The sequence below is a fragment of the Mastacembelus armatus genome, chromosome 14 (genome assembly GCF_900324485.2).
Source record: "Mastacembelus armatus chromosome 14, fMasArm1.2, whole genome shotgun sequence".
Taxonomy (NCBI): Eukaryota; Metazoa; Chordata; class Actinopteri; order Synbranchiformes; family Mastacembelidae; genus Mastacembelus; species Mastacembelus armatus.
Window position 1 is genome coordinate 15,798,685 of NC_046646.1, and position 16,728 is coordinate 15,815,412.

At 38.7% G+C, this 16,728-nt stretch overlaps 1 protein-coding gene across 1 annotated transcript in view; it reads right to left on the reverse strand.

The window, feature by feature from the left end:
* Positions 1 to 441: 441 nt before the first annotated feature.
* The window catches only part of mcama (melanoma cell adhesion molecule a), a 39,544-nt gene continuing 23,257 nt past the window's right edge, over positions 442 to 16,728 (reverse strand). Inside the window, exons 2-16 of the mRNA XM_026328601.1 lie at positions 12,895 to 13,028; positions 12,289 to 12,517; positions 12,091 to 12,161; positions 11,856 to 11,943; positions 11,385 to 11,561; positions 9,803 to 9,930; positions 8,520 to 8,664; positions 8,207 to 8,322; positions 7,815 to 7,956; positions 7,020 to 7,150; positions 6,477 to 6,618; positions 5,148 to 5,183; positions 4,125 to 4,254; positions 2,865 to 2,982; positions 442 to 2,635 (exon numbers count right to left, since the gene is read on the reverse strand). Coding sequence (XP_026184386.1) covers positions 2,633 to 2,635; positions 2,865 to 2,982; positions 4,125 to 4,254; positions 5,148 to 5,183; positions 6,477 to 6,618; positions 7,020 to 7,150; positions 7,815 to 7,956; positions 8,207 to 8,322; positions 8,520 to 8,664; positions 9,803 to 9,930; positions 11,385 to 11,561; positions 11,856 to 11,943; positions 12,091 to 12,161; positions 12,289 to 12,517; positions 12,895 to 13,028 — 1,790 coding nt within the window. The 3' untranslated portion in view covers positions 442 to 2,632. The remainder of the gene's footprint in view (positions 2,636 to 2,864; positions 2,983 to 4,124; positions 4,255 to 5,147; positions 5,184 to 6,476; positions 6,619 to 7,019; positions 7,151 to 7,814; positions 7,957 to 8,206; positions 8,323 to 8,519; positions 8,665 to 9,802; positions 9,931 to 11,384; positions 11,562 to 11,855; positions 11,944 to 12,090; positions 12,162 to 12,288; positions 12,518 to 12,894; positions 13,029 to 16,728) is intronic.

The following is a 16,728-nucleotide window of genomic DNA, read 5'->3' on the forward strand; positions in this document are numbered from 1 at the left end:
CAATGCATTTGAACAGAGCAAGACAAATCAGCAACAAATGTACTGTTAATTCATTTAAATGGATAAATTTACGTCACAATGTCTTCAACTGGGGTTGTGCATAGACAATGGCTGATTTGTTTTGCAGTGAGAAGTGCAGCTCTGAGCTAACGGTGCCTGAATTTGTTGCAGATGTGAGCTGTGTTTTCGATCCTTCCTCCTCCAGACCCCAGCTGGAAATCTGAGCTACTGTTGGAGTCACTTCCAGCTTGTGCTGACAGTGGTTTGGAGGCAGTGCTCCTTCCTGCCCCCTCACTGTGGGACTATGCAGCATGAACACACCACATACTGAATGTGCTGTGTTCTGGATCATAATAAGCCCTTGGGCAAAAGAAAAGCCCAACACTGATTATATTTAAACTATTCCTTCATATCTGCAAATAATAATAGTTGAAAGAAGTGTAATGTTTAAATGAAACATTTTTATATGGCATTTTCTTGCAAAAAATATAAAAAAAAATGCAAGCATCAAAGAATCACATGTACTGTACCTAATTTACACACATTTAGAAAAAAAAGTACATAATTGCAATGTTTCAAACTTGTTTTCCCACTGGTGACAAATCCAGAATAAACAAAGAATATCAAATTTAAAGATTCACTGAAAATAGGAGGTGCAGATTTAACCATATAGCACAAATTAGAAATATTTGACTGCACAGGGAGATGCTTGGTTTTATGGCTTTGTGCAGCTTTCATAAACCATAATGACAGCATCACACTTCACATGAGGACACGTTTTGCCTGAGGACATCCTGTACCTGGATATTTCTACAACTTTAAACTCAGTGGAAAAACAAAAAGGAAAACAGAAAACATGTCACTACTTTGCTAATGTTGCAAGTCATCGGGGCAATGTAGCACACTGCAACAAAATTATCTTCTCATAATAAACTACACAGTGAGCAATATTACAACATAGGACCTTAAGAAGCATATCAGTGTTACATGTTTTAGCCAAATTACTACAAAGCATGGAGAGTGAATTTTTCTAAGCATGCTGCAGTCATCTATCATTACCTTCAAGTCACAGAGTTAAATCATGTTCCTGAAAATCTAAATCCACAACAACCTTTGAACAGCTCAGATCTTTTTCTATCACTTGAGTTTTCAATCACTTATTTTGGATAAAAAAATTTAAAAAAAATCCACCTGCTGCACAATGTCAATTAATCTCCAGAGTGTTTAACCTGTATCCTAACAGTATGAAATTTAAGAAGTAGATATTACCATTAGTACAAAAATCTAAAAATATTAAAATTTGGTTCCAAACCTACAAATCAGGAAATGCAGTCAGTCACCTCCTGCTGTTATCAGTTTTTTGATTAAGAAATTTTCCAATTTGTGATTTAATTTAGAATTAAACTTGGATGGATAAATGATTCTTAAAGAATTCTGGAAATATCTTAAAAACATGGCTTTGCATCCAATTTCACTCTGATGATTGCCTTCTCATGTAAGAAAACAAAACCTAAAGTCTGCATTGAAAAGAAATCCATTTAAAAGCTTACAGGATGGTTAAGCAGGTCTGTAATGCCTGTAGTAACCAGCCTAAACATGCAAAAACACTGAAACACTTCTCAGGCCTAACTAACTCTCAGTAGAAAGACAAAGAAAATACGCACAGCAAACCAAAGAAATGAAAAATAAATTCAGTGTATGATGCATTCTCAAAACAGGCACAGCAGATCTCTACCTTTGACCTTTTTCACCTTCAGTAACAGTCCAAGGCCACCACTATCAGGTCTGTACATTACAAGTATTTACAAACAGTATAAGGGATTGACAGCAGTTTGCAAAAGAAGGCCGCCAGTGTGTCTGATTGACAGGATTTATGGATATTGTTACTGCTGTGTTTATCTTGTGTTTCAAGCTTTAGTATGATTTTTAGTAGCTTTAGATGATTTAACTGTTAATCACAGGTTTTTCTAACTAAATAAGACAGAGGAAATGCCATTGTTGGGTAAATTTCAGCACCAATTTCTACAAATATCTGTATCAATCAAAAAGTTCAACTGAAGCAAACACTGACATTTTCTCAGTGTGACCATAAACCAACAGTGAGCTGCTACACTAGCATTTGGTCTCTGACATCATGTCCTGTCCTGAAACTCACTTGGACCCATGAACACGGATCAACATGCACACGACCCAGAAGTCACCATGAAATGAAACTCTGAGTGCCACAATATCTTAAATAACAAAATATATATAATATATACACGGTGAAAAAAAATAAATGATGATGTAGGAAAGACATCATCATACGCACACTGAACAACAGCCAAGCTGAACACAGTTTGAATAGTACAAAACAAACTGAGAAATTGAATGTTGAGGAAACAAACATTCATTCAAAATAAAATACACATCTGTACATACATACCTGCATGTTTGCGTGCGTGCGTGCGTGCGTGTTATGTGTAAATTTGAATACTGCTCAGAACAAAGCATGATGGGTGAATGTCCAGATTGTGAGGTGGTGTTATCCTGCAGGTCTCAGATCAGTGGGAGCCTCAAATGCCTCCTCGGATCCAACATACACAGACTGCTGGCTTCATGTGTCCTGCTTCCTGCTGCACCATCAGGGACTTTACTGAAGAAGACAGAGGATAATATCTGTGTAACACTAGCTTCAAACATAGAGGTACACATATACACACTGCCCAGCCGAAGACATAAAGACAAAATCGTCACTCTGGCTACAGTTACTAAACATTACTTGTGAACTGTGAGGTTTTACTTATGACCATTAAATAACACCTGTGGATCTTGGCCTTTGGGTCCTTCTTTTACATTAGGAAATAAGGACATCCTATTCTTACCTGGTCGTTATGGCTCTTTTTGTCTCCGTTGACAGCCTTTAGAAGGACAGCTTCTTCATTCTTTGTGTTGGTCTTCATCTCCACAACAATGTCGTCTTTGGTGGTCTTCTCTTTGGTGCTGCTGACAGAAGGAATGGTTGGCACCAGAGTTCTTCACAGGTCCACTCAGTTCTGAGCAACTGAGAGCTGACCTGGGAACCCAGTCAGACTGGATCCAAATTCTACTCAGTCTAATTAGGTCTGGTACATTCTCATTTTATGGCCACAAGTCAATACTTGCTTTTGGACCAAACATAACTAGGGCATCAAATCCAGGAACTACCCTACTGAGGAACGGACCCAAGAATAACAGACCTGTGTTCACGCCACCAGTAGAAACGCCGAAGTAACATAAGCTGAGGTGGTATAGTGATGTCACTTCAAAGCTAGTGAAAATTTTTACATTTTGTTTTGATCCATCAAGGTCTAAATTTTCTCTGTCATGTAGGCAGAACAGAATTAGCCATCAGTCCATTTGTGTGAGTTGTTTAAGCTCCTAAAACTACCTTAAAAATGGTGCTTGCCAGTCCTGCCATAGCTAAGTTAGTGTTTGATGAATCAACATAAAACTTGTGGTTCCTATTGTCCTGGGAAAGTACCTACTCCAGAGTACAGTGTGGAAAAGAGGAACTTTCTCCATGTGTTTTAAAAGCTATGAAAAAAGTTCCTCTGGTCTGAAAGAGCCTAATATGTCCAAAGGACAATTAAAACTCTGAACTAAACAGTTCCATTGTTGTCTAGTTTTATTTTATACTGTAATTATGCATTTTATTTTTTTTATTTTTAAATGCAAGCGTGTTTGGATTTGAGCCTTCTGAATTAGGAGGATTTGCAACGTGCTGTAAATAAAAGATGAACAAAAGTGAGTGCTTCTTATCCCATTACAACAGCAAACTGAGCTCATGTTATAGCTCATTCAGACACTGGTGAATTGGAAATAGACCAAATCAGAAAATGATGCAGTGCATCTGGCAGCTTTGTTCTGCCAGGGGAATTGAAGCCAAGCCTATTTTAGAAATCAGTAATATACAATGTTCAAGCTATTAAATGCCAATTCTTTGGATTTCTTCTTCTCATAATTATTCTTATTCTTAGTTTATAGTGAAGCGCTATGATGAGACAATACTTACAATACACACTATCAACAGACCCACCCCTCAAAAAAAAGTGTTGCACTGTTCTGTAAAAGTCATTGGCAAATTTAGAAAAATGATTACTCACATTTCCTGCTTCCCTGAGCGTCCACATGGGATCTTTCCCTTCTTATGCAGGAAGTAGATAACGCTGCCAAGGATGGCCAGCAGCAGCAGACACAGTATGATCACCACTATGATCACCCCACTGCCCTCAGCTACACAAACACGCACACAAGCAGAGAATGACATGATCACATGCTGCTGTCTAACAAGCCTACTCATCACAGAGCTGCCACTTTGACAGTCAGAAATAACAGTGATGGTGTGAGTAAAGCCTTGACGTAGTTTCATGTGTGTAGAAACATTTTGCTGTGAGGGATTGTGTTAAAATTCAGTCAAACTGACTGATTATATTAGACACTCCCAGAGGTGATTCCCAGGTGTTTGATACAATCCCTCCTACAATAACCTCAGTAAACAATTAGAGAATATGTCCTTAAAACACAACCTTCTATTGAGATATACTTCATATGCTTTCTTTTTTGTTTAGTTTTCAAGGGGCACCCATTTTATTCCCTACAGGCTAGTGAAGATTTTAAATGGTATGAAGTGACTGCTCAGATAAAGTCAGAACATTATCTCATAATAATATCTCTCTCCATACTTACTTACAATTTTCCTAGTATATAAAAATGCACAAACACAAAAGTGTCTAGAAAAGTCAGTAAAAGTGATTTTACTTTACTTTTACTGCTTTATGACTTATTTTTGTTTGCTTTAACATATCTGGGGTATACCATTCCAGAGCATTTGGTCCAAACATCATAAATACTGGCATGCTTGGATCTGCTGGTGATACGATTTTTCACTCTATATCAAACAGAATATTTAATATGCCCACAGGCTATCCCAAAGATCTGCAAGCAAACCAAAGACAGTCCTGTTACAGAGGCCCTGCATGAAATCATAAATAATGCATGCAGACATCCAACCTTCCGTTGTCACAGACAGCGCTTAGTCTAAAACACTAAGACAGAACAGAGTCTTTGAGTTGGAAGAAACTGAGCGAAAGGGAAAGAGCCACCTATAAAAAGAAAAGGTGTCTTACCAGGAGAGAAGGGAGCAGTTGTGGTGAACCTGGGAACTGTGAAGAAGTAAAACAACACTTAGACTGGGCAGCTGTCCAACAACATTACTCCAATATACACACGTCACGTCCCAGTTGCTTTAGTAATTACAGACAATCTCAAATTCCCCTGGAGGTGTAAGGGGAACAGAGCTGTATGTATAAACAGAAGGTTTTGAGGAATGAAAAGCCCTTTTCATGTAGACTACACAGTATTTCTGTTAATTAATTCATCTGATAAATGCTTTCTATCATTCAGACATAGGTGCGTTTTACATAAATCTCATTTTTGCTTTATCTATAGCATGATAATGCTCATATGATACATTGGCACTTGTCCACAGAGCAACCAGTGGTGGCGACCTGAAAAATCTAGGCCTGTCTAATTCACACCATAGAGCATAGAGAAAATTGTGTTTAATGAGCATAACTGCTCTAACTTTGGCTGAAATCTGTCTGTTCACTTACGATTCCATCCCAGCATTAAGTTTATGAACAAAATATTAAGGGACTTTAAAACATATTTTGAGTTAGGTCTTAAATGAATGGGCATCATGATCACACTCCTTTTTAGAAAGGAAACTTTACTGCCTGTCCTATAAAAGCCTGACAGTCTTTGAACATGGAATCATAAGACATGACACTGGGACGCATAATTCCTAGTTGCTTGTGTGCTAGACAGTAAAGCATTCTGCTGCATATCCATGATTTCATACAGTTGGTATGGAGGACATTTTGGTCTGATTACTGTGGTTGTACTTTTTTTGTTTTTACCCTTTTCCTCACAAGATGAGGGGAAAAAGTTTGAATACACTGATTTGACATGAGAAACCATAAAATTTGCTCATTCACAGTGTTTACAGGTTTATTAAACAGATTCTATTATATCCGCCCCTACCAGATGTTAAATGAGAAGTTATGATGGCAAACCAGATGAGCATTAATCCCTTTTGCTGTGTATGCAACCACATCAGTTTAAGGGCATTCAGTTCATGTGCTGCTTTTGTAGTGTTACAGAAATCTTAACAGACAGGACCTAGTAAGACAGTCGTGTTTAGTGCTCAGTCAGACATGAGACCAGCTTTTAACACTGCACTGTCAGACGTTATAAAACAGAAGAATTACAGTGAGAAACGGGTGACTATGCCTCATGATTAAAATTGACAATGAATTTCTAAACTAGGACTGTTTAAATATAAATGTTTAACTGATTTCCTCTTAAAAGTCCAGTGAAAAAAGGTACTAGAGTACACATGTCAGAAGATTACAAAATGACACAACATCACAAAGTAAAGTGAGAGAAAAACTTACTGGCTTTAATGCTGAAAGCCTTGACTTCAGTGCCCATGTCATTAGAAGCATTGCAAAAAGCACTGATGTCTGAGGTGACTTTGACTGATACCACACTATGAGCCACTTGCTCGTTTGCCTTGCTCACCACTTCATGCCAGGTCTGTGGAGACAAACACACCTCATTCATGACAATACTATGCACATTTTAATTGCTACAAGAATGAGCATGCTCCCAAAGTACAACTAGCAAAACTACAGACAAAAACAACAATAAATAAATAAATGCATGAATCAAAACCCACAGACCAGAACCCGCTAAAGACAGAGTGGTGTATCTACAGACCTGATGACCTGGCCCTGCAATGATCTACTGCTAGCTAGGTCTCTGTATGTTTAGTTGCTGAAATTCTATTATTTCACATTTGAAATCAAAGTTATGTATCTCAATTGACTACAACTCAAAAGATTCTTTGATTACCACTACATGCAGGGCTGCAAGAAAAATTTTTTAAAAATGGCATAGGTGCCTATAAAAGTTGATAATTGCGACTGAATAGATACCTGGCTGCCAATGATGTTCCAGGAGATGCTGGGCAGGGGATGGCCCTGTGCCTCACAGCTCAGGTTCACCATCCTGCCTGTTGCCTCCTCCAGCTGTACCTCCTGATCAGCTCCCACAAGCTGGGGACCACCTAGACACATACATCCACACAGAATGTACTTCTATTTTTGACATTCATTGATATAATGCATTAGCTTAAATTTGTTTTAAATTCAAATTCAACACTACCTTCATGTTTATCTGTTTGCCTGATAAATTCAGGCCATATCAGAACAGAAATACTGATCTCACTCACTAATGAATTCCAACTAGCTTCATTTTTGCAATTGTTTGCATTTTTGTTGAGCTACTGTGAGTGGAACACTTCCTGCACAGATGTTTCACATTAAAAGCCCTCCAGTGGCATGAAAGTGGACAGTCTTCCTGATAGATTTTTGATGTGAGAAAAAGCCCCACTCCACTGAATCTGAAGACTGACTTTTTGGCAAGATGAGTTAATTCAACTGGTCGAGGCAGTGGCCGCCCAAACTGAGCCTGGTTCTGCTGGAGGTTTCTTCCGTTAAAGGATGTTTTTCCTCTCCACTGTCGCCAAGTGCTTGCTCATAAGGGATTTGTTGGATTTTTTTCTTTTTTGTAAAGTGCCTTGAGATGATTGAATTGTGATATGGTGCTATACAAATAAAACTGAATTTAATTAATTAATCACTGTGTTCTATATAGAGAAAATATTTGCAAGTTTCCCTCAGCATCACAAACAAAGAGAAGTGAGTGAGATGGTATAGAAGATGACTGACCTTGGACAATGATGTTAACAGAGCCGCTAGTGTGCAGGGCAGGGAGGGAGGGAACAGACACCTCACATATATACTCTCCAGTTGTTTCATAGGTGGCATCATGCAGGTGCAGGGTGTTCCCCTGACCCACCTGTTCCCCATCCTGCATACACACAAATAATAAGCACACACATACAATGATGTTGGCAGTTACGGAGTTAATGTGTCTAAAGTTAACTGTGTGACTTTTAGGTCAATGACCAATTAATTGCGCTGGTATGACAACGTGTTGATATTACCAATGAATAGTGGAACTCCTTTAGAGTTTTCAGCTACTCTAAACATTTTTTGTCTTTTTACTGCCTGCATTAAATCTTATCTAGTCTAAACTGTACTGAATTCTGTGTACGTACTTTGTACCAGGTAGGGTATGTTTTCAGAGAGGACAGAGCATTGCAGGTTGCAGTCAGATCTTCTCCTTTAAGCATGACCTCTGAGTCTTTAGGCACTACAACAGCTGGATCCAGATCTGAACATAACAAACAAAAAAAAAAAAAACAGACACAAAAAGACATATAAGATTTGACTGAGATGTTCAATACCAATGTCATGTACAGTATCTACATTAAGTTTGGAGGTGGAGTCTGATATGTTTTTCCATGTGTGTGTAAAATCAATGTAAACGTTCTGATTGTGTGTGTGTGTGTGTGTGGGATGGTTACTGACAGTGCACAGTGAGCTGCATTTCTCCTTTGACCTCAGTGTATCCATCAGTGCCCACAGGGTGACATTGGTAGATGCCGCTGTCTTTCCGTGACACTGGTGAAAGGATCAATACATCACCGCTACTCTTCAAATGCACGTCCGGCTCCTGTAACAAATATTTAATTTTCTAATCTAAATGAAAATCACAGAAAATGACATATATTCTAAGACATAATGCATTTCCAAGAGAAAAGGATATTAGTACCAGATTAGTTGCACAGCTTAGTCCTACGCAGACTTTAGTGTTCTATTGAAAAGGTGTCCTTCAATTTTATTTGGGGAAAAGAGAGTTTGTGGGTGGAAAACGTGATAAATCTATCTAATAGATGAAGAAAATATATAATGTTTGGAGGACTTTGGACTGTGATACTGAAAATTCTGCTATGATTACAACATAAGAATATTTGCAAAAATACATGAATTCATTAGTTATAACTCTGCAAAAAAGTTATAAAAAAAGCTGATTAGATTTGAAACTTACTGTCAGATGCTGACATAGAAAAAAAAACATCAGTCTTATATTTATAGTTTGTGCCATCATTGTATCAGTTACTGACCAGTTTTGCAGCTGAGATCTTTGGACACAGATGCAAAGGCAGCTGCAATTTACATTAGAATCCATTAGGCCAGAAACTCAAGAGGTGTAACTCAGAATTTAAACAGATCCTAAATATTTAACCCTGATATCTAAACCGACTTGCTTGAAAGTTTACATAAATTCAAGAACTGTTCCACTATTATAAAATAGAAGAACAAAGTCTGACAAAGACTGACAATCTCCATGGCCTTGAAAGTGGTCAGCAGCATGCCTGTGTATCAAGAACTTAGCAGTAAATTTTGAGTGAGAAAAATATTGTATAATAAAGGATGAATAACAACCAGTTTCATTGTCATAGCACAAAAAATGCTTGTCATAACACCCACAAACTAAATGTCTCAGACTGTCCAGTTAGGAAAAGTTAAAATGGCAGTTAGGGTTTTTCTATTGTTTGCACATACAATGGATGTGTGTCTGACATGGGAATAAGTCCTGCCCATGAGCCCTATCTGTGTAGCCTCTAGTATCAAACCCCAGCCTGGATCTGCAGGGTCAGAGCTGACAGAGCCTTCACAGACCTTGCACACTCATGTCTACATGCGGTCCTATGAGCTCTGCATATCAAAAACATTCCCTACATGTCTCCTGTGTGTCACCCATTTTCTCTTGGGGACCTCTAGGGTGAGAAAAGGCCTTCCATTCTTACTTGTTCTCTGTTGAAAATGAAGGGCGGTGGGGGGTTACCATCGCCTTGGCAACGCAGCTCCACAGTATCCCCCTCTTTGACGAAGCCCTGGGGCGACTCCTTCCACAGCTCCACCATGGTGGCAGGGTCTAAACACACAGACACAAAATCAAATTAGGCAGGCTTATTCAGTCAGCTGCTTAAGTCACTTTACAAGGCCATTTCCACAGCACTGACAGCACAGACTGTGTTTGGCTCTGCCTGCCACAGTTTTCCTACAAAACATTTTCAAGCAACAATAGAGCAACAGAAGAAAGAGGAAATGGTGTCTACAGGGATAATGAGAATTTAAAATTCCATGCCATTATTGACAATTAAAAGGTTTAAAAAGGTATTCCTGCAATTTAGTAAGGCACTTTCTTAAATTCTGCAAAGACAGGTTTAAAACATATATAAGCAACAAGCAGTATGAGTCAAACTACAAAAATCTTACAACTGATGTCATGGGTGTTATTCTGTTTAGACCAAAAGAACTACTCCAGGGTATATATAAAAAAAAAAAACTGTACTTTTTAGACACATAATACTCATTCTAGCAATTCAAACGCAATTCATGTATAATTCCACACTATGCCGTTATTATCTGAAGGAAAAATGGAGAAAGCAACAATACAGTAGAGACGGATATGAATCATGTGGAACTAAATGGCCTAAATAACAATGAGACACTGGTCTCCAGTTTGAGTAGAGCAAATTAACAGAATTTGACAAAAAAGTACAATGTTGACTACATAATCTGAACCTTCAACCTTTTTGTAACACTGTGTTTTACACAAACACTAACAAGTTATCACCAGCACTTCCAACAATGTGTTGGTTGTAGCATTCCTGGTGTGGGTGTCTTATGAATATTCCAATAACACATTCAAAGCACATTAGCATTTGTTACATCCTACTGAAAAACAAATAACTTCCCTCAAGGATGCACACAGTGAATAGGCTAAATAAAATGGTATATGTGTCAATATAACAGTGTTTACACTTGTGTTATAATAACACCTTAAAATGTTATATATAGCTAAAATCACTTTTTGTGCAGTTGGGTATAAAAGCACACACACTTAAATAACACAAATATCTATAAGAAAGTATCAGCCTTCACTTCTTACAAAGGGAGTGGGATTTGTTAAACAGAAAACAGAACAGACACAAAAAAAATCTGCATATCAGCTAATTTCATCGTGAAGAAGAAATTATTTTTCAGATGATGCTGACCTTAGTTGGGTTCCTTCAGAGTTCACTGTTGGCTATTTAAGTAAGGTTATTTTGATCTGCTTTGTGAATGAAAATCAAAATGTAGAAACAAAGTCTTTGACTTGATCCAATGACCGTAAGGAAATAAGACATTTGGCTCCTAAACAGCAAGCAAAATGTGATAAGCACAAAAAGAAAGTTAATTAAAGTAAGGAATCTTCTCTGTAATGTCACCTACATTCTGGGATAATTACTATCAATAATTGATAAAAATGTCAGTGGTTAATTAGATCACCTTATCAGCCCAACTTAATTGAGAAAGGTCTAAAAAGGTTCATTGTTAACTCACAGTGAACAGTGACGTTGATGCTGTTGGACTTGACTGTCCTGATAGCTCCGGGGACAAAGAAGCTAACCTCACAGGAGAAATGGGCATCTTTGTCCTCCTTGACCACCTTGTACTCCAGTGTGCTCTGGATGGAGTAGAAGCCAGAATCCCGGGTCACCAGGATCAAAATGTTTACATCTGCAGGGTGGACATAGTAAATATAGATATTGTATGTACTGTAAAAAATGTTCTAAAGATATATGGTTACAAACCAAAATGTATAAATCAAATTTCAAAGTTATTACAAAGTTATTACAATTCATCCCCAAATAGCTTTTGGATTTTACTGTTGTCGAATTGGTGTGTACAGAAAAGATTTCCCTGTGCCAGTGCTTTATCACTGTAATAAGACTTGAAACAAAATGTTTAAATATACTAAAAATATACTAGGGTGTAACATGACAGCGTCTTCAATCTACTGTGTGCACTTACATCCAGGTGCAGCCTCAAGTGGCATGCTGTTCTTGTACCAGGTGATGTTGGGTTTAGGGAAACCATTTCGGGCTTCGCATGATGCAACCTGGACAGAAACACACCAAAAACCTGTTAGCAAATCATGAGAAAACATAATTACTGTATACAACCACAGATTTCAGTAACTATTTGAGGTGCACTTAATGCAGTAATCATGAAGATGATTTCGTAGGTTGTCTGTAAGCAGACAGACCTTAGATGGCACTTCGTGGGTCACAGATATCCCAGTAAGGACACCCTCAATTACTGGAGCCTCTGGATGAGCTGAATTAGAAAAATAATCACTCCAGTCATTCATAATGATGTAATCACTGAACAAAGACAAATCACAAAAGGCATTATTTAGACTTTGAATGCTTCTGTAAACAACAGTCTGTTTCCAAACGCTTACCAAACACCCTGAGATGGGTCTTGCCCTCAGCATTCCCAGCAGCCAGTCCATTAACCTGGCAGAAGAATTCCCTCTCATCAGAGAGCTGGATGTTCTGGATGGTGAGGTGAGTTCCCTGCTGGTCTGAAATCACCATGATACGATCACTATAGTCTGTGTTTTTGTCCACAATCTGGAGATTGACATCACCATAAAAGATCCGCACCCGTGAGTTGTTATCGACGGCTCTCTGTAGGAAGACAGTGACCTTTCACGTTATTCTGACATCTTGGATAGACACTATTCCAGGGTTAAATCAGTCGCAATGTTTGCTTATGTATTTAGTTACACACTACACAGATTATACTGTATATAACTTATCTAAATCAAAAATAACCAGAATCAGCTGTTTAACAACGTTATGTTGTTCATAGTCTGCCTGTCTCCCTGGTCCGTGCAGATAACCTATGACTGTCTGAATCACTGCATGGACAGTGATGTAGAAAAAATAAGTCTGGCATTTCAAGTAGAAAATACAATCAGGGCTCTATGACCCTGATTCAAATTGCAGAGTGAGTGGGCTTCACAGACTGAATCATTTTCTGCTTTTTGTCCTGCAGTACTCACCACAAACCACTGGATCATGACAAAGCTGTTCTCGCTGTTGGTGCCAGTGATGTTGTACTGGCAGGGGATCTGAGCCGATTCACCCAGATACACCTCAACACTCTCATGCATAGTCAGCTCCACTTTGGCCCATGCTGAAAAAAAAAAAAAGATAAATCTATACCACCCTTTCTGTAGATGCTGTGGCACAGTCCATAACATCTAACCTCAATATAAAATAGGCAATGTCACTTGAAACTAGCATTAGGCTAGGATTTACATCTTTCTTACATCTAATTCAAATTTTGAAGCTCAATTCTCATCTAATTCTAAACTGCATTGTGTGTGGCGGATGGCTGCCTTTCTTCACAGGTCAACCTTAAGCCAGTTTGCCACGTTAGGGAAACAAAGAAGAAAAGGCTTCTTGTCCACATGGCATAATTTTCATCTCCTTCTGCCTGACTGACTGTAACCACAAAACCACATCTCGGCCAGAAAAATCAGTTCCCTAGGCATCATTGGGGGAATGCAGGCATAGAAAGGCTAGCCAGTTTGACACTGGTCTGTTTATTCAGAGAGCCAGCCACTTTCTTAGCCATGTTAGACTTGGCCAGCTCACACACTGACAAAAAAAAAAAAAAAAAAAACAGGATGGCAGAAAAATGTCTATTTTTTCATTCTAATTTGGTTTGGAGTAGTTATGCACAACGGTAAAGGATATCTACCCTCATCCTCTCCCTGTTACGCTTTGAGGTGCCTTTGTATGATGTTCACTGGATTTACTCTGTCACGGACTGTTACTGATTATTAAAGTGGAGCCTCTTATCCTTAATTCACCCGCTTCTGCTTACACATGGCTTTCTACATTTGTATGCAGTGTATTCGTTCACAAGTACAAGACAATACAGAACAGCAAATGTTAGCTCCGCTATCACTGACTTATGATTGTAGAGTTTTTCTGAAAACCACTTTGTCTTGAAAATATTCAGTGTCCTTTAATTCAGGACCATCACAACCTGAATCTCATGTATGTAGTTTTGTGATGTTTTACATGCTAGTAGTCGTGTGATTGTCGATCCTGATTAGGTGATTTCCAAAGATTCTGATAATCTCAATACAGTGCCACATATACTAATCTATTCATAATCTGTGCACTAACATCTGATGAAAGGCTAATTGTTCTAAAACCCGCTTGCTGTAGGGGCTATATTTATTTCTTTTCACTTTAAAAATCACCAACATGGACTACACAAAAAAAAAACAACATTTCCTTCTAAACAGCGATGCACTTGAAAATATACTTAGAGAACTATGAACTGTAAGAAAACACTTGAAACTGCTGCCAGATACTAAGGGAAAAAAAACTATAAAATATTTTTTATTTTCAAAAATTTAGTCAAAACAATTATAACAAGAAAAAGACCTTGTATGTTTTTTTAGCGTTGGTTGAAACAGCCCAAGCATGAAAAGAGCTTTAGGACTCCAGTTGCCACCCTGCTGCCCCCATTCAGCTGCTCCCCCAACAGCACCCTGTCACCCCTCCTCAGCACAAATCATTTTCACAACTCATTTTTTTTTCTTTCTGTCCCTCCCTCCTCTGTCTGGGCCTATGCTCAGCCAACCATTCCTTCTAAGACAACGGGCACACCATTGTTCCCCCACCTGGGTGGACCAGATCTCCCTCACACAAGAACACCCCACCCACCAGTCAGCCATATAATGCTTTTTCTATGGCCAATGCAGAGGTTAAAAACAGTTCATCAGGTACACAAGTTGTTGTTTACTGTGACAAAGATGATGTGAGATGGCTTTGAGACAAGAAGTGGATTATGGAGACTGGATGGCAGAATATGTCACAGAATTTACTGTAAAAAATGTTGTGTCTTTCTGGGGCCATGCTGCTAACTTTTCCGCTAATCCGATTAGCACTGGGGGGGTTGCTAGGGATTTGGCTTCCAAAGCCAACCTGGGACTGGCCTTATCTGTTCCTGTTGTGACTTTATGCTGTATGGACTAAGCACAAACACACATGATGCATGATCTTTGGACCCTGACAACCAAAACTGCTGCCTATGGGTGTGTGTGTGTGTGTGTGCATACATTTCTGGCTATCTGCTGTCTGTGTGTGGATAATACAGAGCTAATTCATTTAGACAAAAAAAAAAAAAAAACAAAAAAAAAAACAGCACACCTGGTTATTTGGACGTGCTGACAGATCTGTCCACTAAGACCTATGACTGGACAAGACCACAGACGACTGGCCTGTCAGAAGGATGCCAGAAAGCCAGAAGGGGACAAGGAGAGAGGTTTTCCCAGTTCAACAATAAAACACAACTGACTACCTTCCGATTGAATACTGTTATATTAACTTCTCCTCTGGAAGCAGATTTGTTCACAAAATGCAATAACTGCAATTAAAAAGAACACTCTGAAGAGTGGTTGTTTATTGTGCTGGATATTGTTGAAAATTTTCAATATTAGTGCCTATATAATATGTTTTGTCTTGTTTTTGATACCTTATGCAGGGGAATAAAAATAAGATTTCTGCAAACCCTTCGTTCCTTTGAAGCAAAACGTCTCAAATGCTTACGGTAAGATGTGCATGAACTAGGTCTAAAAATCTAAAACTAGTAAAATTATTTAAATAACTTCTAAATAAAGACTAACAGTACAAATACAAACTCACAAGACATTTAGTGTTAACTTCCGATGCTTCACCCACCCCCTTGGTCCACCCTGAAAGTACTCAACCCCTGTAAAACATTTATAGGAAAGGTCAAACATGCTAGAGGGGATTCAGACAACAAATACATGTTTTGTCCTTCTATTCAAGGCAGTTGGAGAAAGACTCACAATTCAAATCAGGGAAACAACAGACGTCAATGACAGAATCTACACACAGTAGCTCATTACATACCCAACAGACAGACAATACCTTCAGATGCGAACTAAAGTGGCTACCATTACTGGCTTCCTCACTTGATTAAGATTGTCAGCTTAGGCCTCCAGCAGATCAGCAGTACTGCCACTGATAAAAGTCCAAATCACCTCTGACACAACAAAACAGCCTTATTTATACACCCTAATCTTTCACATGCTTGGTGAACCATGAAATTAGAATGAATGCCTCTGGGAACATCAAAAATATCTAGTAAAAAGTCTTCTATAAACCCTAATGTTGACTGGATCTGTCAGACTGATTTTTGTTGAGATAAGTAGAAAATACCAGTTTTGGAACAAGCAGATACACCATATTCTGCATATGCAATGTCATACATTTTACTCCACATATATATTTTGGGAAATAAAGTTAACTTTTTTTTTAAACTACTTGAGAGGAAATGTAAGAGCATATCGGCTTTTTAGAGTTTTTCAGGACCTGGAGACTCCCTGAATGAAAGCTGTGTGAGGACACTTAGGGTTCCTCTGAGGATGCAGGGTGTAAAAAGCTAGCATGTAAGTGTGGATGACAGGGAGGAGGATTTCACAATACACAACCCTGGTATGATGTTGAACACCTGGGGGACACAGTGTATTGCCTGACATCAAAGAGCACACGCGCACACACACTGAAAGCATACGGCCCCACAGTGGAGATTGGAGTTCCTTGTCCTACTGTTGAGGCTGTGCTTTCAGAAGCAGCATCTGGCACAAATCTCTCAGCAGCATGTTCCCTGGATGACAGGGACTGGCAGTGAAGGGCTGCAGTTTATTCTTTAACCTAGAGAGATAAGGAAGCGCTGGAAATCTCCTCAAAGGTACCTCTTTATGCATCAGTGATGCCCCTTTTTCATGCAGCGGAGCATATCACAGCTATGTCAGGACCTTGCACACAGGACTTGATGATACTGAAGT